The sequence below is a fragment of the Pleurodeles waltl genome, chromosome 3_1 (genome assembly GCF_031143425.1).
Source record: "Pleurodeles waltl isolate 20211129_DDA chromosome 3_1, aPleWal1.hap1.20221129, whole genome shotgun sequence".
NCBI lineage: Eukaryota > Metazoa > Chordata > Amphibia > Caudata > Salamandridae > Pleurodeles > Pleurodeles waltl.
The window spans coordinates 150,150,506-150,172,665 of NC_090440.1; the positions used below are offsets into that span (position 1 = coordinate 150,150,506).

At 41.7% G+C, this 22,160-nt stretch overlaps 1 protein-coding gene across 6 annotated transcripts in view; it reads left to right on the plus strand.

Moving 5' to 3' along the window:
- The window catches only part of TLN2 (talin 2), a 1,094,076-nt gene that overhangs the window by 766,954 nt on the left and 304,962 nt on the right, over nt 1–22,160 (plus strand). For all 6 annotated transcript variants that reach the window (XM_069221982.1, XM_069221985.1, XM_069221980.1 and 3 more), the window contains 6 exons: nt 6,326–6,439; nt 11,461–11,574; nt 12,825–12,959; nt 13,956–14,084; nt 16,495–16,597; nt 16,968–17,176. In XM_069221982.1, the coding sequence (XP_069078083.1) occupies nt 6,326–6,439; nt 11,461–11,574; nt 12,825–12,959; nt 13,956–14,084; nt 16,495–16,597; nt 16,968–17,176 (804 nt within the window). The remainder of the gene's footprint in view (nt 1–6,325; nt 6,440–11,460; nt 11,575–12,824; nt 12,960–13,955; nt 14,085–16,494; nt 16,598–16,967; nt 17,177–22,160) is intronic.

Sequence of the window (22,160 nt, forward strand, 5' to 3'; positions counted from 1 at the left end):
GTGATACACATCTTTGATCACTGATTTTTTTGACATGAGTTTATCATAAAACAAGAACAACATGGCCCATTTCCATATGCAATCTACAAAGGGTCAATGGTAGAAGTTGATGTTTTGACTTACTAAGAAGGCGAAGGGATCGTCATCAGGATTTGCAGAATAAAAGAGCCAGAGACTGGGAGAACAAGAGCAAATATAAAGAATAATGAACATCCACAATTTGGATCCACAGAGGTTTCAAGCATATACAGTATAATTGGTACTTACAGACTGGAGAGCCCAAGCTTCTAAGAAAGAGTGAGGCAGCCATCCCTAAAAAGGAGAAGGATGTTCTGAGTGTGGCTTGGCAGATTGTGAAAAGTTGTCAAAAAGTATAAAATGTACGGTGGGCAAACTCCACCTGAATCCAAATAGGGTAAAGGATCAAAAATGTACAGTAACTTGAGTGTTCAGCACGCTAGAGTGTATTTGGAAAGATAGTAAAAGTCAGCAAGCAACACTCGGATATCCAAAGGTAAGAAGAAGAGAATGTGGATCAGGTTGGATCAGATCATACCCTGCTGGTTTCCCAAAAACCCTGCTACAAAAGCAGGAGCATCAGACGGGAAAACCTGAAACACATACCGGGTCAAAATGACTGGTTCAGTCATAGCTGGAGACAGACAACCTCCTAATGTCACCAAAAACTAGAAGTTAGTGTCAAATTGGCCAAGCGTATGGTTTATCTGGAAAACTAAAATGAAATCCAGAAATGCATAGTTGAAAGTGGTAGAAGATCTCATAAAGAAAGCAAAAACACGAAGGTAAACTGTTTCCAAGTTCCTAATACCTTGTGCTAAAAAAAAGCGTTACAGATTTCTTGATGAAAGCCTTAAGAAGTACTTGTCATTCACTTTAATCTCTGACCCAGAATTGGGACGAAGGTAGAGAATGTGCGGCTAGTTCAGAACTGTCCACATAGTTCTTTTAAGCAAGAATAAAAGTAATTCATCACGTGTGCACTACTGGGGAGATGCAGTGAACTGGGGCAAGGGGCGGGCAGACAGGGAAGACCAAGTGTTGCATACAAAATGGAAAATGTAGGATAGGTGGAGCGGTAGTGGCAGGCGGGGGTCAAAGGGTATCTTTAACTCTGTGGGTGCGGGCAATAGAGTTGTGTGTGAGGATAATGGTGAGGAATTCCACTGCAGAGGGAATGGTTGAGATGTGCCTTGAGGTGTTGTGACGTGGTCATGGGGGAATATCGCTGGGTGTTACTACTTTTGGATGTGTGTGAGATGGGTGGCCCATTTAGAGTACATGGGTCGTGTGAGCAGGTGGCGCACCTCCTAGTACCGGAGGGAATCTTACTCTGCTGCACCACAATTTGCGTACCTCTCCGTGCCATGCAGCCACTGGGGAGGAGGGGTGTTGGGGAGTGCCAGTGAAGTGTGAGTGTGCATTTAGCAAGCAAAAGTGCCGGGGGTGCAAAGCAAATGCGTACCCTTTGGATCTTCCTGTGCTTGAAGATACCTAGGGAACATGCCTCCCATGTGTTAAGATCGGACATCTCAGTGACCTTGCGGAGGGTGGTGTGAACTGAGTGCCAGTAGCTGTGCAGAGTGGAACAAGTCCACACCATGTGTGTCAAATTGACGTCTCGGATGTGGCAGCGGGGGCAGCAGATCTGCCTCAGAAAAGGAGCAATTCATTGGGCTGGGGTTAAGTGCGCCCTGTGAGGTATAACGAATTGTATGTTTTTAAAACATGAGATTTTATGGAAACCTGTCCGGGGAATTCAAGTGTCTGATCCCATTCCTTATCATGTAATACTCTTTCAAAGTCATCCTCCCATTTGTGGTGAGGTGGGGCGACTGATAGATCACAGATGGCTTTATATAGCAATGTGATAAGGTGGCGACCATCTTCCATCTCTACGATGGTCTGTAGGACAGGTTGCGTGGCGGGTTCTCTCTCCGAGATGCCCCAGAGCGTTTGGCAAGTTTGCAAGTGAGATTAAGTTGTCTGTGTAGAAGGAAGTGTCCTGGTGGGAGGCTCTGCTCCTCTGCCAGTTGGTTAGAGGTAAGGAAGTGGCCGTCAAAGAAGAGTTAGCACTGAGCGGTTGCTCTGGGCCCTCACGTCGCCAGCAGAAGAGACGTTTCACCTTTATATGAGAAGTGCCGTCATAGTGCAGGTTTCTAACTCTGATGTCCACAATCCCTTGTTCCATGAGCGACATTTAGTCTTAAAACTAAGGTCTCTATGTGGGGGTCAGGCATTTAGCCAATGATGTGCTTGCTCTACCTGTTCATAACAGTCGGGGATACTGTTCCCTGTTCCAAATTGAGTTGCGATATACTCATGTATTTATGATACCTGACGTGAAACCTTAGTCGACAATATATGTATGTTGTGCTTGTGGTTAGAGCATGTGGTGGTCCGACTTCAAGGCCGAGAGACATACTTATCACTTAAATGTAGCTCACTATGTCAAAAATGGAGATGGCCACTCAAAACGAATGCTTTGTAGTTTTGGTGGTGACCAATAGTTTGTCCTTCACGGCACGTGTAAACAAAGTTGTCTCACATCTGTGAAGTAATGTGGACTCACAGGGAGAGCGGGCCATATTGGCGGGTGGATGGGGCTTTTGCAGTGTAACCTGCAAAGAGATGGCTACCTTTGGCCCCAGCACTACAGTAAATTACAGTGCAGGGAGAAGCAAGTCTAACAGTTCTTTTTTAAACAATCATGGAGGTGAGATGTAAGCAGCATCCACCGGGGAAAATAGGTTTGCGCAAATTGGAATACACAAAATAGATGACTCAATGAAAGTTCAGTATCACAGTAAAAAGCTTCAAAATAAGAGAAATTATTGCTTATTATGGTCCCGCTGGTGCAGATGGCGGGAAGTGAATCCTTATTCTGGGCAAAGACGGCCTATGAGAAAACATGATGCCCTTTTTGAAAGGTACTTCATACCCATTGGGCCTTCCGACTTTGGGTGGAAGGGTACAGACACAATGTTAATGTTCATCCCTTGACAGGAGGTTCCCCAGGAGCATTGCTATCAAGATCTACAGCACCTAAAATACAGTTTCGATGGAGAGGCTGAAAGATCTGTCTTTCCATCTCAGGGGGTGTCTGCCAACTGCAGGCAGAGAATACAACTTCTCTCCTCCCTTGAGCCATTGAAATGAGCCCTGGCCTGAAGCAAATGTTCACTTTGTGATTTTTCTTGAGTCCCCGTCAGGACCTGATGTGAGCTGGTGGGGACAACCGGCACTCGTTTTTAGGGACCAGCAAGTATGTTTTTTTGTAAATGGCTACTTTGTTCTCGCCTTAGCACTGTAAAGCAGGAGTTTGAATTCCGAGTGATTTCACTCCGCTATGAAGAATTTAATTGAGCTGTTTAACCAAAAGCCCTAGAGTGTTCTGTTGTTATTAGAACATAAGTAGCTTGTTGGGGCTCATTATGGGGTCACATGCGGAGCATTGTAATGAATACAAACACAGGTTTGCTAACACCCTAAGGACACTCTGCAGAACATGCTGTTTAGGCTGTATTACACTTGTAAAGGTTCATAAATTGAGCATATCGCTCGCTGTCGAAGGCAGTGCACAGGAAAATCGGCCTTAAACTTAAAGGGGCCGATTCACAAATGCACATAAAGTACCACTGCAGGTGCACTCTTTTAAATACTCATATGCCTCAGTGGATTGGATTGGCCTGGAAGTATTCAACTCACTATTACTAGGACGTCAAAGTGGTCCTTGGTGTGAAAAAGTACTGTTTTATGTACTCCAAACTGCCCTTGTGAAGAAGCCACTTAATATTTTGCTGCCTTTAGGAGCAGCTACGTTTTAGTTTACCAACAACACTTAATCTCACTCACAAATTATTGCGCAGTTACCGAGTCACTTCAAGATTAACTCAACAAATCTAGTCACTCAATGATTCAAAGCCAGACTCCGCAGCATTGTCATTCTCTTAATCACACATTGTCAGTCGCTCGCCTTCCATGTGAGCTAACGTTGGATGTGAACCTAAACTGGCGAATTTAATCGGCAATTCTATTATGTTTTCCCGCAACCTTAACTAAATGTTTTCCAGTTGGGCTAAAGTTACATGCTTTTATAAAACCTGTGCATACCCATACTCAGACAGTGACAAAAAGGATAATTTACCAGGTACTTAACACACCATTGTCTGCCTAAGATTGGAATCATCTTTACTGAAGCCACGGAATGCAAAGTCCATAGTTTTTGTTTTTATTTTAGTATGTCTTACCCCGAGGGCTAGGAAGGGTCTGACTGAAAGTGTTAAAGGCATCCACGCGTTGTCTTGTTTGATACTTATATTTGCTCTGCCTGTTAAGATTTGAGCTTCAATGATCTTGAAGTATGTCCATTTCATCATGCTGGTAGCATCGTCCCGTTCTGCTATTAGATTTTGTTTTTTTTAAGTTACTGAGTTGTCTCATTTCTTGAATAGTTACCTCTCTCCGGATGACTGATTCATGGTAACAGTGGAACAGTTACCCAGTGTTCTCTCGATTGTATATATGGCATTCAGGGACTGGCTGGGTTATCTCTAGGTGTCTGACTTGTGCCAATAGTTACATAGTTACCAGCATAATAATTACTGGCTCTTCAGTTTATTCATTCATGCAGCCAATGGAGTAGCTAGTTGTTGCACTTGAATTAAATGAAATAGGTATACAGTTTCTAGTTGATTGGATCATGACATTTTCTTTGTAATTAACCCAGTATCCAGTTGATTTTAGAAATAGTGATGTTCATATAAAAAAGTGATTTAAATAGAAAAAAATAAAAATTATTAGATTTGTTCTTCACTGAAGAGTTTTTATTCAGTCTCCATTTCAATTAATTATGCTGTTTATTGACTTTGGGCCTCGTTTAGATTTCGGCAGATAGGTTACTCTGTCACAACAATGATGGATATCCCGTCTGCCAAAATATAAATCTCATAGGAAATTTAGATTTCGTCGGACGGGATATCGTCACCGTTGTGACGGAGTAACTCCTCTAAATCAGGCCCTTTGCCTCTGAGTGAATGTAATAGTTACTCACTGCCCAGTTGATTAAATCACACCATTAGTGGGATAATGTGATTGACCGTGATAGTTTCAAAATCTGTTGTTGATTGTATCGTACCATAAATGAGTTATTTGGTCTCTAGTGCTGAATATAATAGTTTCTAAAACTACTGTTTATTGTATCATGCCTCTGATGGAGTAGTGACTCGGTTTCTACTTGATTGAATGTAATCATCACTGAATCTACATTTGATTGGATCCTTCCGTTAATGGGGTAATTAGGTCACCTGTTAATTAAATGTAATAGTCTCTAAATCTACTGTTGACTGGATTGTGCCATTAATGTAATAGTTGCTTGAACTTTAGTTGATTGAAGGTAAGGGTTACTCAATACGCACTTGGTTGGATCTTGCCTTTAATGAAGTAGTTCCTCGGCCCCTAGTTGATTAAATATATAAGGCTGATACCCAACCTTCAGTTGATTGTAAAGGCCATATTTATGTAAATGTGATTGTTTAATAGACCATCTCTAAGTATGCCGTTGCAGCGTTTGCACAGAGGGATTCTCGTGCTTAGTTGACAGTGGCCTTAGTTACCCCTTTTATGCCAGAAAAATGCCTGTAACATGGGAATTTGACATTTCTATTCAGTAGAAAAGAGCGAATGTGAAAAAGATGTGTTTTGGCAAACAATCTATTTAGAGGAACCTGTAAAAAATTATTTAAATGCTAGACACACTACTAATTACCAAATTACACACAAAAAATCCTTAATAGCAATAGTTATTTCTAGTAAATTGCCATCAGTAGTGCTGATGAGAATATTTTGTTTCTAGCAGTATTAAAGAACAGTAAAGCCACCATAGTTCAGAATATCCTCAGCTATTTTTTTACATCTGTTGAGTGGCATCTATTTATTTAACGTATAAATGTGTGGTGTATTCATAGATACATTGTTTGCGTATAAGTGTGTTGTATGCTCTGCTCTCCTGGCCTCACCACTAACACCACATAGATTGTGAACCATTTTTTCTGCAAACAGTGTTTTTTTTCCCCCTGTTTTTGCAGGAGAAAGCAGATTATTTGGCATAGTGCATGTCACTAACCGCCCTTTCACGCTGTTTTAGATGTTCTTTTTGGCAAGGTTTTGGTTTAGATTGGACTTTTTCTTATTGTGATATTAAAAGGTCATTTTTTATTTATTTAAAAATTGGATTTGGAAGTGGTAGTAACTCTGTGCTTGCTCTGAGCGTTTTTCTTACTCATAATGGTTTTGTTTTTCCTCAAAGGCGGCAGCAAAGCAGGCAGCAGCGGCTGCAACACAGACTATCGCGGCTTCTCAAAATGCAGCGCTTTCCAACAAGAACACCAACGCGCACCAACAGTTAGTCCAGAGCTGTAAGGTAACGTGCCCCGCTAGGTCTGTCACTGTGACTACACTCATTCGCCCTTGTTTTCATTTTTTGGCTGTTAAATGGATCGTTATTAGGAACTCTTTGTGTTGATATTAAGAAATATGTTGCGCACTTTGTTCATCAGCCAATGCCACATTGTGTAGTTTGGGCGCTCATACGGTTATTAAATGTTTCCCAGTAACTGTATATTTTTAATTTTAATATTTTCGTGTTTATGGCTCGAATGATGCACTTAGGGGCGTTATCGGGCTGTGAGAGAAGCCCTCTTGTGCCTTTCAAAGCCTGGACAGATTTACTGAGGCAAATGGGCCAAATTAATAGTTGTTCCTTGAAGCCATTCCTCAAGGTGACCCAGGACTGCTATCCTGGGTAGATTCCACAGTTATCTGCAACAAGGAGATTTTTCTTGGCGCTATTACACTCACTTCCACAGCAGTCCTGGTTTAGGTTACTACTCTTAGGAAAACTAAATAGAGGGGTGTGTGTGTGTGTGTTTTTTACATGTAACACACAGACAAAACCATACATATTATAAGCTAATGGGGAGAGTGGAGGAGATACAAGATAGACTGGTTGCTCCTGGCCTTAGTCGGTAAGCCAGGTCAGTGCCCTTGACAACAACTGTTAATGTTTTCCTTTTTTAAATGGGTGTGCACGAATTGTTCCAGTGCTGCAGGATGGCTGTTGCCACTCTTCCACATTACATCTTACTGCCAACCACACTTTGTTGTTATTTTCCATCCTCCTGCATCTTAACCTTAGAAATGCTGTGACTAACACATCAGGGAGATTGTTCCCGCTACGTAGACCTTAGAGCAGACTTTTCCTCTTGGGCAATTGTTGGCCTTGCTTCTAGTTTCTGAGTACCTTTTTTTAGAGCATTTCATTTAAATAGCTGACACTTCTAAAAACAGCACTAATGTGAAAAGTACTATAAGTATGCGTTTGGCCATGAAGATGGAGAAATTACATGCACTTTCAAATACATTTATCCCACATAGAAATTTGGAGAAATCCTGGTATTTAAATCACACAGGATTTTTTCTAACTGTGGTCTTGTTTTTTGTGTTTAAGGTAAAAAATAAAAATCAGAATTGAAGGAAAAAAGTATAGGTAATTCTTAATTTTCTGGTAACGAAATAGGAATCTGGAATTTCTGTAGTGCAAACCTCGCCAGAAGGCACTGGAGTGCTCAAAGACCAGCCTACAGTCAATTAGCGATAGGAGAATAAGCTGGTTTGTGGACTGTTAATGCGTTGGTATATAATGCTCTTTAAAGAGGCGCATCTTTAATGCAGCCCTACCCTGTAACAGTATTGGGGATGTCCTGATGGATACAGGAGTGCTATTTCACATCCTGGGTACATAGATGAAAAAGCCCGCTGCTTGCTTTTTTATACTTATCAGTCTGCAGTCCGATAGTGTCCTGGCTGCAGGTGTGTACTGGGAGCCATCAGAGATGATGAGCTTGTCTGCAAGATACGCAGGATGACTGATGACTTTGTAAATGATGCAGCTGGTTTTGAAGTTGATGTAGGCTGCCAAGGAAGACAAATGAGTTCCATCATCATGATAGGTGTGATGTGATCATATTTCTTCAGGCACTGGATGAGTGACGTTTTCCAAAGGGATCCCTTCCTCCCTGCTTATCATCTACCACCTCCATTTAGATATCGGCAATTGATCAATAGTTAGCGCTTTCTGTTTACAGTTGCTGTTGGTTGTGAATGCTGGTGGGATTTTATCGGGGAACAAATTGATTTTCGTTTTTTTTCTCTATTCACAATCCTGATTTGTACGTTTTTTATTGCTTTTAGTGCTACTAGTGATTATATAGGTTCAGTTTTATTATAATAATTTACTATCAGTGACTGCTTTTAATACTTGCATTTTTGATGTTATGATTACCCCTAGACATGCCACACTTAACAAGCATTTTGTTAACCAAAATGGACTAAATTAAAAAAAAAAATGAGAAGCAGCTATGCTTTCTATTGGCTCTGATTGTAAGGTTCCAACTGTCAGTTAGTCAAGCATAGCATCTTGAAGAGTTGATGGAAGAAGTTAACAAAGAACCTGTAGAAATTAAGTCAGTTTTTCATTCTTTCGTTAAAGTTAATCTGTAAATTACAAGTAACGTGATGGTGGAATAAATTCCAATCTTTTTTCGATCTGTTAAGATGAAGCCTTAAGATAGTATTCCAAACTCTTGTCGATCTGTTAAGATGAAGCCTTAAGATAGTATTCCAAACTCTTGTCGATCTTTTAAGATGAAGCCTTAAAATAGTATTCCAAACTCTTGTCGATCTTTTAAGATGAAGCCTTAAGATTGTATTCCAAACTCTTGTCGATCTTTTAAGATGAAGCCTTAAGATTGTATTCCAAACTCTTGCTGAGCTGTTAAGATGAAGTCTCAAGATTGTTGGGATTTACATACTCAAGACCTATAAGAAAGGTCTCATCGAGAGGAAGAGGGAACGGCTAGTATATGAGGTAGGTCCTGCACACCATGTAAGTGAGTTGTTTACTTAATATGCTGATCGGCCACCAGTTGACTCAATTCTTGTGGGAAGACAAATTCAGGCTGCTGACTTTTGTACACATTTACCCACATTCTCAGCGGATAACTTAATGATATTATTTGAGTTCCATGACATGCACTTACATTTTTCTATTGGCATAAAGCATAGGTTATTTCTCTAAATGGCTTCTTCAAGGGTGTAGGGGTAACCAATTTACCACATAACCTTTCAGCCTTACATTTGCTTTAAAGATTTCACAAAGGGCTTAGCCTTAATCTTGATTACCCTCTATAAGTAGAACATTTCATTTTTCATGCATCATCTCAAGACTGGAACATTGGTTCGTACAGGACAGTGTGCTTCATAGCAAAACATTAGCAGTGTACACAGGGACATATTGACAGATACCTAACTGCATCAATAAAGACGTTCACCTATCAGAGCAGCACTCTAGCATCATCAGAAAGACCTGAAGAATACTACCCTTTGCATCAGCCTTTTAAATCTTGGTGTGATCACACTGTCAGTGGCTATATTTCTCCCATCAGAATGTGGTACAAATAGAGACTAACAGTTCCACAGCAATTAATTATCATAATAAGAGGACTAGAGTAAGGTCACACTCCCAATACTAAGAAACCATGCAGTACTGCTTGAAGTCTTTCCAACATGTTTTTCATTTGCTGTCACTCAGTTTACCAGATAGAAGATCATTTTAGTTTATGCCCTCAATAAATGGGGGAATCTTCCAAGAATGGGATTTGCACTGGGAGGTTGTGCGCATAGTCTTCTTGGAGTGAGCAGGTCTGCAACTGGATGCTAGGAAAGACAGGAAGTATAATTCATTATGTTCCATGAAATTTCTCCAAGAGGCTCCCTGCAGAGGCCCCATTAGTGATCTGAATTTGTCCTTACTCTTTTGTATCCCTCCTGTAACTCCAACTCAGATTATCCTAACAAAGCCAAACTCAGACATTACCCCCAGTGCTCCAGATTGGGTGAGAACAAAGAAGCTTGCAAATCTCTTAATTATTTTACTTCACCTTTGTAGGACTGTACTGCAGAGGAGGGATCCACAATTGTTTGTGGTGGTGGTGGTGATTGTTCAGATTCCTAAGCACAACTTAGCCAACCTGGATCTCCCTGCCTTTCTGTTGACAGGATGAGGTATCAAATTTGTAAGCGTTCTAAGTTCTGCTATTTTCCTGTAAATTGTCTCCTAACTTGTTTATGCTGCTCTTTAGAAAAATCTCAAGTTTATGCCAGATTAAAGGATAGACCTGTTACCCAGCTCTACTACTCGCACTTATGAACTTGTTGACATGTTCTCAGGCAGTTATTCGTTACTTAATAGGCTGTATTAGGAGAAAATCTCTTTGAGTTATTATGTTTTCTTTCCAGTCATGCACTTTCCCAATAATTAATGAACATCTTCCATCCAAGCAAGATTATATTCTCAAAGTGTAACATTTTTCTTGTATTCAATGTTTTTTATAGTAGATGTCTTCTGGGAAATGCTTTTAACCTCACATCATTTTCTCACCTTGAAGACCATTTTTTCTTTGTTGTTATGACGTTGGATCACAGAGTCAGTCAAATATTATTAGTATTGTGTGGGAAATTGCTGTTCCTTGTGTTTTCATAGGGGACTATTGAACTTCAAATAAGGTCCTTTCTTTTTCCCCAGTGAATGCAATATCCACCTGGCTCAAAAGCTCGATCTTTTGGGTATCTTTCATGCTCTTTATCCCTTGTCTAATGTTTATGGAAAATCTCTTATTTCATGAATGCAGGACATCGTAGGGCCAATTAGATCTTTGTGTGAGCAAAAGCTCCTAAAATACCAATTTAGAAAAAAAACATTGAGAGGGATTGTTTTATGTATTGCTATGTTCTCTAGGACCAAAAAGAAGAGTGTTCATGAAGCAATCACAGCACATTTGACCAGAAATAAGTAACCACTACGGCCTTGCAGAGTGGTGAATAACTCTAGAACATTGGCAAATTTCCTGCATTGACTTGTATTAATATTTTTGCTAAACATTGCTAACTGAATTCCAGCGGTGTTGTGCTGGGTGTTGCAGTATTCCTCGGTCCAAAGATCCACCAAAAACATAAAAATAAAATAAAAATTATCCTCGAGGATGTTGCGGAGTGGTCCCTCTGGAACCCACCACGAGGTCTATGGGCCAGGGTGCCCATATCCTGCTCCATTATATGTTATTTTGTTTTAGTTTTGAGATGGCAGCTGCAGCTTTTCCTCCAGGTTCCGGCCAGCCATTCACAGTGCATGGTTGAGCTCTGTGCCTGTGTAAAGATTTCTGTGAATCAGTTTGCATCTGGACCAGTTCAGGCGCTGATGAATCTGTAGGAGCAGAATGTGTAATTCAGAGGCATCCTTCAGTTACCCAAGGGAAGTAAATTGTTTAGCAATTTATTCTTAAGTTAAACTTACATTTTTTGTTTTTTCTTTCCTTTGCTTAACAGATAGTTGCTGATCACATCCCTCATCTGGTTCAAGGTGTGAGAGGAAGTCAAGCTCAAGCAGAAGATCTCAGTGCCCAGCTTGCTCTGATCATTTCCAGCCAAAATTTTCTCCAGGTTAGAAAACTGTTAAAATGGATAGACGACACATCTTGTAAATGTCTATAAATTAACTGAAGATTAGCTTGAATGTGAACTAGTGCTTATTAGAAGTCTGACGTTATATAGCAGAGCATTAACATTAATGTAAATGTGCTGAGGTGAACCTGGGCAAAATATATTTAATAGAGCTATGAAAGAGAAGGAGTAGAGCAAAGTTCTAAAATATCCCCCAAATATCTAGATGTATTACATGCATAGAACATACCTAACGCATAAAAGAATCAATAAAATTCACTCCTAGGCAATGCTAAATGCCCTAAATCTTCATAACCAGATGTAGTGTTTTACCATATGGTTTGCGAATGCCTTGACCTAACAGGATACTGAGAGAAGTCCTAGAAGTCTCCTTAGATAGAAATATACCAAGAACTCCAGAAGATAACTCATTGGGGCTTTAAGCCAACCCAGAGACCAAACAATAGGCATCCAGATTCATAGATCTGGCCCTGGTGTTGGCAGAGTGGCAGATGTCTAGGAATAGGAAGAACCCCAGAGGACGTAGTCACTGTACATGGCAAAAAGAATTGTGGAAATGGGCAGAATCAAATGTGTCCCTACTACACAGGGAGACAAAAAGGTGGCAGAGAAACATGGACTCTGCTGTAGGTCGAATGGAGTAGCAGCTTCCATACCAGAAGAGGAACCAGAGCAACCTAACTCCCTCGATAGAAGGCACAGTCTGTGCAGTGCAGAGAAGTTCCGTTCATCATGAGTCGGTGTTGGTGGTTGCCACTGTATATACGCATTTTCTGCAGGCGTAACATTCTTAAAAAATATATTAGCTATCTCTGACCTGCACTTCTTCCGAATAAATCTCTTTTGGTATTATTGCTAAAAACATTCTTTAAATACAAGTGACATGGTGGATACTATTGCTGCCACCTCCATGCAATGCGGTCTGATAAAACATATTGTACAAGATGTAGTGTAAATTTTTAAAACTGCGTAAATTGACATGTAGTGGCAAAAAGAAACAAATCTGCAAATCATTATGTTAATATTTATCTCACAATAAACATACATATATACAACTGTTCGTATAATTTCCAATCCAATCAGCGTTTACCCCAGTGGATAATATCAAACACTTTTTTGTGATACTTAATTCTGTTCTTGTGTTGTGTAAACGTGTATTGATAGTGAACATAACTTTGCACAGTTGCCATAAAAACGAATTCTTATTTTGAAATGTTTTTTTTATTTAGCCTGGGAGTAAGATGGTGGTTTCTGCTAAAGCGGCTGTACCCACTGTCAGCGACCAAGCTGCAGCAATGCAACTGAGTCAGTGTGCCAAAAATCTTGCTACCAGCTTAGCAGAGCTGAGAACTGCAACCCAAAAGGTAGGTTCTCCTGTAGCATGGTATCAAGCATCAGCTATCTTTACATTACTGGTTGTTAACTCACTCTATGAATTGTTTTCCCCTGTGAAGCTAGAGAGCTAGCAATAGGTAATGTCTAAGACTCGACAGTAAGATCTCTTGGTGAATCTTTGCCGGTGAGGGCTTGTAATAGAAATCTCATTCCGCTCATCTGCCTTTTTAAAGTTTTTTAAATAGCAGGTATTACTGCAGGCCAATTCAGTTCTCAGTTTGCTGGCCTCTTAAGGATGAAAGGCCCAGCCAACCTTGCTGGTTTAAGGACTTGGGATCTTCATATCTCCAGATGTTTTAGTGGCACGCTTTTAGCTCACTATGGCATTCTGATGGCTTTTTCTGCCAGGGTCTTGGAACAAAACATCCTCTTTCTCGCACATTTTAATTTTGGTTACTTTTATTTTTTGCACAATTTAGCAGCATTTCTGCGTGTTATTATTTACAGTTCTCCATCACTGGAGTTTCTTTAGTACAAACAAACCGTAGAAGAACTACATGACCATGCAGAGTAACATTTCCTTTTTGCAGTGTTACATTCATTTAATTTTACGAAGTGCTTTTATCCAGGGCGTTAGGGGAAAAGTATAACTGAGCAAATATTTATTAAGGCATATTCCGTGCTTCAGACCTGTTGGAAACATTGCAGCAGTCTTTGCTATTTTTTTAGTGATTGAGAATAATGTGCACTGTGACGAGTATCATGCCACACTAAGCACATTGGTATCTCTCAGAGTTGGATAGGTTCACCCTGAGACTGTTTTATTTGAATTTCAGTGTTTATTAAAAGATCATGAATACAATCTGTTAAATGATGTCAACTGTGCTGTACCCTGCTTAAGTTAAAATAATATTTGTCTTGTGGGATCTCAGCACAAGAAAGAAGCTGTAGTAATTGTAATTCATAGGCAGAGGCTGTGGACCTGTTTTACCCTAATGTCACTTTCATTTCTGCCTCTTCAAAAGGCTCATGAAGCTTGCGGGCCCATGGAAATTGACTCTGCTCTGCACACTGTTGAGACATTAAAAAACGAACTTCAGGATGCTAAAATGGCCGCCACAGACAGTCAACTGAAACCACTTCCGGGGGAAACAGTAAGTGTCTGTGGTAATGGACGGTGGATTCTGTCAAGCCTCACCTACGGTGCTGCTATCCTTTCAGACTCCTTTGGCATGCTCGTGTGTAGGCCACCATTTCCCCACAAGCTTCAAATAAGTCGTCAACCAGATTACTAGCAGCCTTTCTTCTCCCACTTGCTACATAGTTACCTAAGATCTTACCATCACTCACAGCAGGTTGCACCGATTACCAATCCCGGGACAGTAACTGTGCTGCTCCTTACCAGCTCTCTGTTTTATTCTACCCCCCTTTCCTTTCCCAGGACTTCCATAGATCCATCTTAGTAGCATGTTCCCTCCACCAAACTCTGCCTTTAACTTACATGAGTTTGGATCCTCTAGAGTCAGAGTATTTCTTTAATTCCATCTCTTTGCTCCCTTCACACCTACCTTGCCACCACAAAACCCAGTTCCCTTTCTTTCTGTCTTCCCCACACCACCTCTACCAACTAGAATCACCACGTGACATTCAAATGGAACACAGCTTAAGCTGTCACAAAGCGTTGACTTATGCGTTTAGGTATATTGGTGAAAATGCTGCTTCAGACCACTTCTAGAATTGCCATGGCTACTCAAATATTGTCTCCCTTTACTGAGTACCGGGTTCCTGCGGGCCTTATCTACTGCAAAAACACGTTCATTGTCCACAGCCTCCAATAGTAAGCCTCTTGCCCTTATGCCGCTCTTGTTGCTAAATGACCCCCACCTGTCGCTTCGACTCCTCTGGCTACTCCATATCCAGATTTCTATTCCTGTCTCCTGACCTCTTCCCTTTGCTTCCATATTTAAACCTCACTCTCAAAAGGCAAGTTTGCTCTGAGTCGCTCCACACCTATCTCGAAAGCACCTGCCAAGGCCCACGCTCATCCCCACAATGCCGGCACCAGCAAACCGTATTCATTGTATGTTTCGCCAATAGTGAAAGACCATTTCTGGGGCACGTTTGCCTTATGAGCTGCCTCTCAGCACTGAAACCACAATGCTCTAGCATACCAGTGATCTACATTCTCCACATCCACAGAGAGACTGACAGTATTTTCTGTGTGTGAGTGTTCTCCAGCTGTACCTATTTTTGGGTGATTGTTGTATGCATGAGTGCGTGGGTTGGTGATGTGCGAGCTGATGCTGCACTAATGCCTTGTGCTCCTTAGCATGACTTGAGTGGTCCATGCTACTTGCGTTTCCTCCACTGCCTCCTGTTTAGGGATTCAGAACATCTGCTCCATCCAGACCCAAAAATAGAAGCTGCATAAATGTTCTGATAATGTATGTGCTCCTCCTACTCAACCAAAACACATCTTGGTGCTCAGACCTGTTGCCTTGTTGAGCACGCTGATATTTCCTCCAGAGATTATTGTTCATTCACCATATGTGCAGCAATCTGCCTTGTGTTTCGGAAAGCTGCTCCGAGCCGCTGGCCATCAGAGCTTAACTCCCATTCTAACTCACTAAGGGTTTGGATAATTTATCATGTGGTAATGGTAATTGAAATGCCAAATGGTGCTGCTTTCGTTCATGCTCTAGCTAAAACATTCTTCATTTGTTTGATAAAACCCAGAGTCAGCAAACATGAGGCTTATCATTTACTGGATATGTATTTGTGCAGCCACTAATAACTAATTTAAGTTAGAAATCAATATTGCTTTAATAAATGATTGCTTAAGCAAACATATATAGTGCCAAATAAGGCCTTTGGAGTCAATAATAATCCCCTGTAATTAATTATTAGTTTAAATCATGCTAATATAAGATTTTCTTTAGAGCTGCTGTTTCATAGATTAGTCTGCTAGTCCATCTACTGTACTTGGACAGTGTGACTGTGCTGAATTACCCTTTCTGTTCCCGAAGCCCCTTTCTTTCTATGGGTTGTTACAGGTCTCCTTTCACTGCACTGGTGGGGATTGATCTTGATGCTTGTCTTTCTTGTCACTTATCCTGCCAGTTAGCTATGGGGCATTTTCTTAATGGTGCTGTACCTGCTCCAGCTTTGACTCTTTCATAGATTCACATGGTTGAATTATTGCCCATCGCTGTAAGCAGAAGGGGTTGGTATGATGACCTTGAAACACATGAACTCAAGCCTTTTTTCACTTAAATTGCAAGTTTCTCCACCTCAAAGCAAGGCTGCATGGATTTAATAATAATACCATATCGGAGTGGATCATTAATTGCACACGTAAACCTAAGTTTCACACAGAACTGCAATGCTCAAGAACACCACTAAAATCCCCAAACACTATTTGAAATAAAACATCTGTAATTGCTTCATAGACAAATCTGAAACACTGGGATTAGGGAAAATCAGGTCTCTTTCAAAATCAGCATTTATATAATAAACTTGTTTTCTTTCTTGTAAGCTTAATGTCCATTGTAAATTTCTTTACAGCTAGAAAAATGCGCCCAGGATCTGGGAAGTACCTCCAAAGCTGTTGGCTCCTCAATGGCGCAGTTGCTTACTTGTGCAGCCCAAGGCAATGAACACTATACAGGTAATCAGTGTTATCTTACACTGTAGGTGAAGTTGGGTAAGCAGGTTGTGTTTACTTGTTTTTATTACATGTAATTCAGCCATCACCATACATACATATTTGCACTTCTACAGGAGTTGCAAACCATTTTTCCATTACAGGTCAAAAAAGCTTTTTTGTGTTCTTGTCCATGTTTACTCAATTTGATCTTGATATTATGTTGTTTGACACTGTTCTGGGTTTACATTTATTTCAACATGATATACATGAGAGATGATTTGCAGTGTTGTTGGGGGTCTACACTTTTGGGAATCACACCTGCATAGACATTTTCAGTCTTGAGTAGAAGCTCTGTACTGGTTGAAAGTACAAGTAATTTCTGTCCTTACAGGTGTTGCGGCTCGAGAGACAGCCCAAGCTCTAAAGACCCTGGCTCAGGCAGCTCGAGGGGTGGCAGCTTCCACAGATGACCCACAGGCTGCCAATGCCATGTTGGACTCGGCAAGAGATGTAATGGAGGGCTCTGCCATGCTGATACAGGAAGCCAAACAAGCCCTGGTGTCCCCTGGGGACGCAGAGAGCCAGCAACGGCTGGCCCAGGTAGAGCAAATTATCATTACCAACATAACTAAGACTTTCTTTTAAGTGGTGCTAACAAATGTCATGAGTGCCACATTCTCCTTCATTAGTCTTATACTACACCTTTACCGACCTGTCAATTGTATTGAATACCATTTGTGTAAAATGAACATCCGGCTTGATTTTATGTTTCTGATTGATACTTCTAACTGCATATGCATCAACTTTAAAATATCCCCAGATGTTAGGCTGGAGCTCCAAGATTTTTAGCATAACCCCTGCAAACCAGTAGGAGGAAATGTACAGCTCAGCCCCAGAGGGGAATGGAGTTGCATATAGCCCTCTCCCTAAGCATGTTTATGCCTTTCTTTCCACACCATTTAGCGGGAGTCGAGAGCTAGCTCGTACTGTTTTCTCTTTCTTTGTCAAGCCTGGTTTTTTGCCAAATTTCTTACCAGTATGCAAAAGAACCTATCACCTTTTAAAACTGCAGGGTTTAAACCTGTTAATGCCTGTCACAAACAAATGCCTTAGACGCACTAGGTGTGTTTCTGTTGTCCAAGGTTGGACCACGACTCTAAGTCCTGCAAGCAGTATGCTTTAATGTAACTGACTGTGATTCCCTGATGTGATGCAAATTCTATATCACTGAGCACTGTTGGAAGTCACATAATGGTCTCTCCTGCTCTAAGTCAAGGACACAAACGCGGTTCCAGTCTCCGGGCCGTATCAGCGACAGGTTGTCATTGAGATCCAAGACTTAGGGTAAGTCAAAATCAAAGAAAACGTACAAGAAATCTAAGTAAGTATTGTGACAGCCTCACGATTCACCCAGTGAGAAGTTGTGAGGATGTCAAGGTTCCGCATAGTCCCGCCCACCGACTAATGCACTGATTCCTCAACTGATCCCAATGCACCCTGAATTTCTGGGCCAGTTGCCACCCATACACTCTGAATCTGAAAGAACAGTGGCATTGCCTAGAAGCCACCCCACAGTACTCCAACATTTACTCACATCAGACTCTGACCAGAGCCAACCAGGTTTTGGGGATGCTAGTGATGGTGGGGATGAATTTGCCCCATGATATGATGGCGAGAATTTTTTTAAAGGCCTGAAAGAGGCGAGTAGGCTGAACACTCCCCCCTAACATGGGACTGGTCCCTTCTCCCAACACAGGACTGGTCTCTCCCCTAGGTCCTTCCATGGAAGAGTGTAGCTCATTCACCATGGTAATTAGGCAGGTAGCCGAGGTTTTAGAACTACAGTTTCCTTCTGTTGAGGTAAAGGCAAATGTACTCATAGAGTTACTACAACCCGGACAGTCCTCCTCTGAACACACAGCTTATGACACACAGCCCTCACGGACATGTGGGTAAAGCCTTGCTTCTGTCTAGTTGTAAGTTGATAAGTGGCACATCGCCACAAACCAACTCCAGGCGACCCTGATTTTCTCAGAGCTAACCCTAATTCTTTTTCCACTACTCCCAGGACAAAGAGACGAAAAGAGTGGAGGCACTACCCATCTGCTTGCTTGGTAGCAACTCTCATGCATGCAGAAATCTTGGCAGCATTCCAGTTTGGCACAGACTATTCAAGATGGCCGGTGCACGTCCAAATTATGTCAGAATACCAGGACTGAACACAGTTGACTGCTTTGCAGAGTGGTCGAACTAGTGTGGTGCTTCAATGCACACATTGTTTACATTCCACAGGCTTCTTGGGCGACAGTCGAGCATCGCCTATGGGTATGCCATTTGAAGCATCGTGCCTTTTTAGTGACAGCATGGAATCCATCTGGGAGCATTTTAAAGAAAATAGAACCACTGCACACTCCCTTGGTTTCTCCAAACCCGTGAGACAGTATTCCCGACAATTTTGAGCCATCGGTAGGTGTTTTGCCTACAATCAGCATCGAGGCCTACCACCCAAACAGCAGCCACCCCAGGTTTTTCAAAGTCGAGGTAGGGGTTTGCAGCAGACAACACCCAGGACAACAGGCAGTGATACCTGCATTTCAAGGTGAGCCACAAGCATTTTCAGATTGCTACCTTTCAGTCGCATCAGTGACTCATGGCTATTGACTTTGGTCGCTGCACATCTTTGGAGGTGGCTGGGTAACGAAGATGTTTAGCAACCATTTTAGGTCTTGGGTCGCAGTCCCCATGTTGTAGACTGAAAAAAGAAAAAAACCATACAGGGGGCAGGGTAGGGATATCCTGCCTCCCTAGGCTTGCAATATTGCTGTAGTACTGCAGTGAAAATGTATATAATGCACCTGGGGTAGGACGGGGGTGGAGTATTTGTTTAAGTTTAGAATGGGGTGGGGGGCAGGCAGGGGGTGACGTGTGTTTTCCCTTCTCCTTGAGTCACATAATGACCCAGGAAATCCCACCCCACAGGGACTACCACACAATTGAGATATATATATATATCTAGTTTTTGGCTCAGAGTGTTCCAAGTTATTTTTCTTCGAAGGTTTTCGAGTCACTAGATTGTGACTCCTCCTCTCAGTGATAGCGAGCATGGGCATCAAGTCCTTTGTTAATTGTTTTCTTTCCACTATCAGGTTCGGACGTGTTTCCTCTCGCTCCGGTGGATCTCGGTTCGGTACTTCTGAACTTATTCTACATTTTCTATAATATCGTCAGTATTGTTTTGATCGTGTTTCCATCCATACTCGATCCAATTTGGACCGTCGGGGCCTACTTCAATGCAGGCCTAATGGAACAAAATCAATGTCATGCTAAATTTCCATACACCGAGCAGCATTCAGTGTGTCCTTTCTGTCTATCTCCAGATCATTGAGAAGGAACTTAGAACGCGTGCAGATCATTTCTATCTAAAAAGACTCTCCGGGACCGTAGAGCTTGTCGTCTCAAAATGGCGTCCAAGTCCACAGAAGACACACCTGATATCTTCGGTGAAGAACACGCCCAGGAAGAAGTTCGACAAGGGGCAGCATTTTCCATCCAAGACTCGGACTCTGATCAACACTCCGATGATGAAAGCACTACGTGCCTCCGGCACAGTTTGTGAGTACAACTGCCCCATCGCAGCACACAAAAATACTAGCACTAGTCGTCGGTCCTCCACTGCCTTTGGGCCATGGTCTGATTTGAAAAGAATGTACGGATGCCCATCCTTCGGGTTCGGCACTGAGATTAAAGACTAGAGTGCATTCGGCATCGACGAAACAGACTCCAACAACAGTCTCGGAATAGAGCCAAAAATCAGAAAGCATACCTTCAGAGCCGAAAAAATCACCACCACCTTCGGGGCCAATAATTTCTGTTCAAACAAAACACAAACCTTTGGCGTCGAAAGACACGGGTAGCAAGCAAACTACTTTTACCCATGAATCCTTGGACATAAAACCTATTTTAAAGGTGATGGACTCTAAACAGCTAATAATACACATTCAAAAAGACACAGGAAGAATAATTGCCTCCCCTCCAATCTCCTTTAAAAGGAAATTAACTTTTAGAGATACTTTGAAGGGTGTACCTCCATCAAGAAAGGTATCCAAGGATAAACAGAAAGAGGCTACAAAACATAAACAGCCTTCACCACCCCATTCTCCTGTTGTTCCTTCCACACCACCACCACCATCAGCCACATATGAAGCACAAATGTCACCACACACATCCTCATTATCACCACACACGGATGATCTTACTGATGACCAGCAGGATAAAGATCCATGGGATACATATGACCCTGATCCCATTCTACCAAATGATCCAGACTTATATCCTTCTGGACCCTCACCACCAGAAGACACTACTGCATACAATCAATTAGTGGCTAGAGCTGCAGCCTATAATAATGTGCAAATGCATACAGATCAGATAGAACAAGATTTCCTCTTTGACACACTAGCGTCTACACATAAACAAAATGAATTTCTTCTAAAGCGTCTAGGAATGCTAGGCGTGCTTCTGATATTTTCCAGGAACCTGTTAAAGACAGAATTATCACTCCTAGGGTAGATAAAAAGTATAAACCTGCACCCTCAGACCCAATGTTTATAAGAACCCAATTACCACCTGATTCAGTTGTAGATGGCGCAGCAAGAAAAAGGGCCAACAGTCAGTCCACAGAAGATGCCCCTCCTCCAGACAAAGAAAGTAAGAAAATAGATGCAGCGGGTAAAAGAGTAGCTTCACAGGCTGCAAATCATTGGAGGATAGACAATTTGCAAGCTCTTTTGGCTAGATGTGACAGGGCACACTGGTATGAAATGGAAGAACTATTACAATACCTCCCTCCAGAACACCAAAAGAGGGGACAACAAATAGTAAATGAAGGGCAAGCAATATCTAATAGTGCTATTAGATCTGCTATGGATGCAGCTGATACAGCAGCTAGCTCAATCAAAACCAGCGTGCTTATTAGAGTACATGCCTGGTTAAGATGTTCAGGGTTCAAACCTGAAATACAACAGGCAGTGTTAAACATGCATTTTGACAAACAACATCTATTTGGCCCTGAGGGTGACAAAACCATAGATAAGCTTAAAAAAGATTCTGAGACAGCCAAAGCGATGTGCGCATTGTATACCACACCCACCAGAGGTACTTTTCGTATACCACAATTTAGATAAGGTTTCAAACCGTCAACGTCAGAAACAACAACTTACCAACAAAAACAATCCTCACAATTCTACACCAGAAGATCATTTAGAGGCCTCTATAAAGGATCCAATAATAGAGGAAGAGGTAAAACATCCTCTTCCAGAGGTTCCTCTCTCTCAAATAAACAATTACTTTCTCACCATCCCCACAGATCACACGTCTCCTGTGGGAGGAAGACTGGTAAATGTCTATCAACAATGGCACAACATCACTACAGATCAGTGAGTTCTATCAATTATCTAACATGGTTATTATCTGGAACTCATTTCCACTCCACCAAGCAGTCCTCCAGAGTGCAGTGTCCTGGTGCAGGTCAGGGGTCCAGCAGGGCAGTCCTTCATCTCCTGTAGTTCTTCCTTGTAGGGATCTG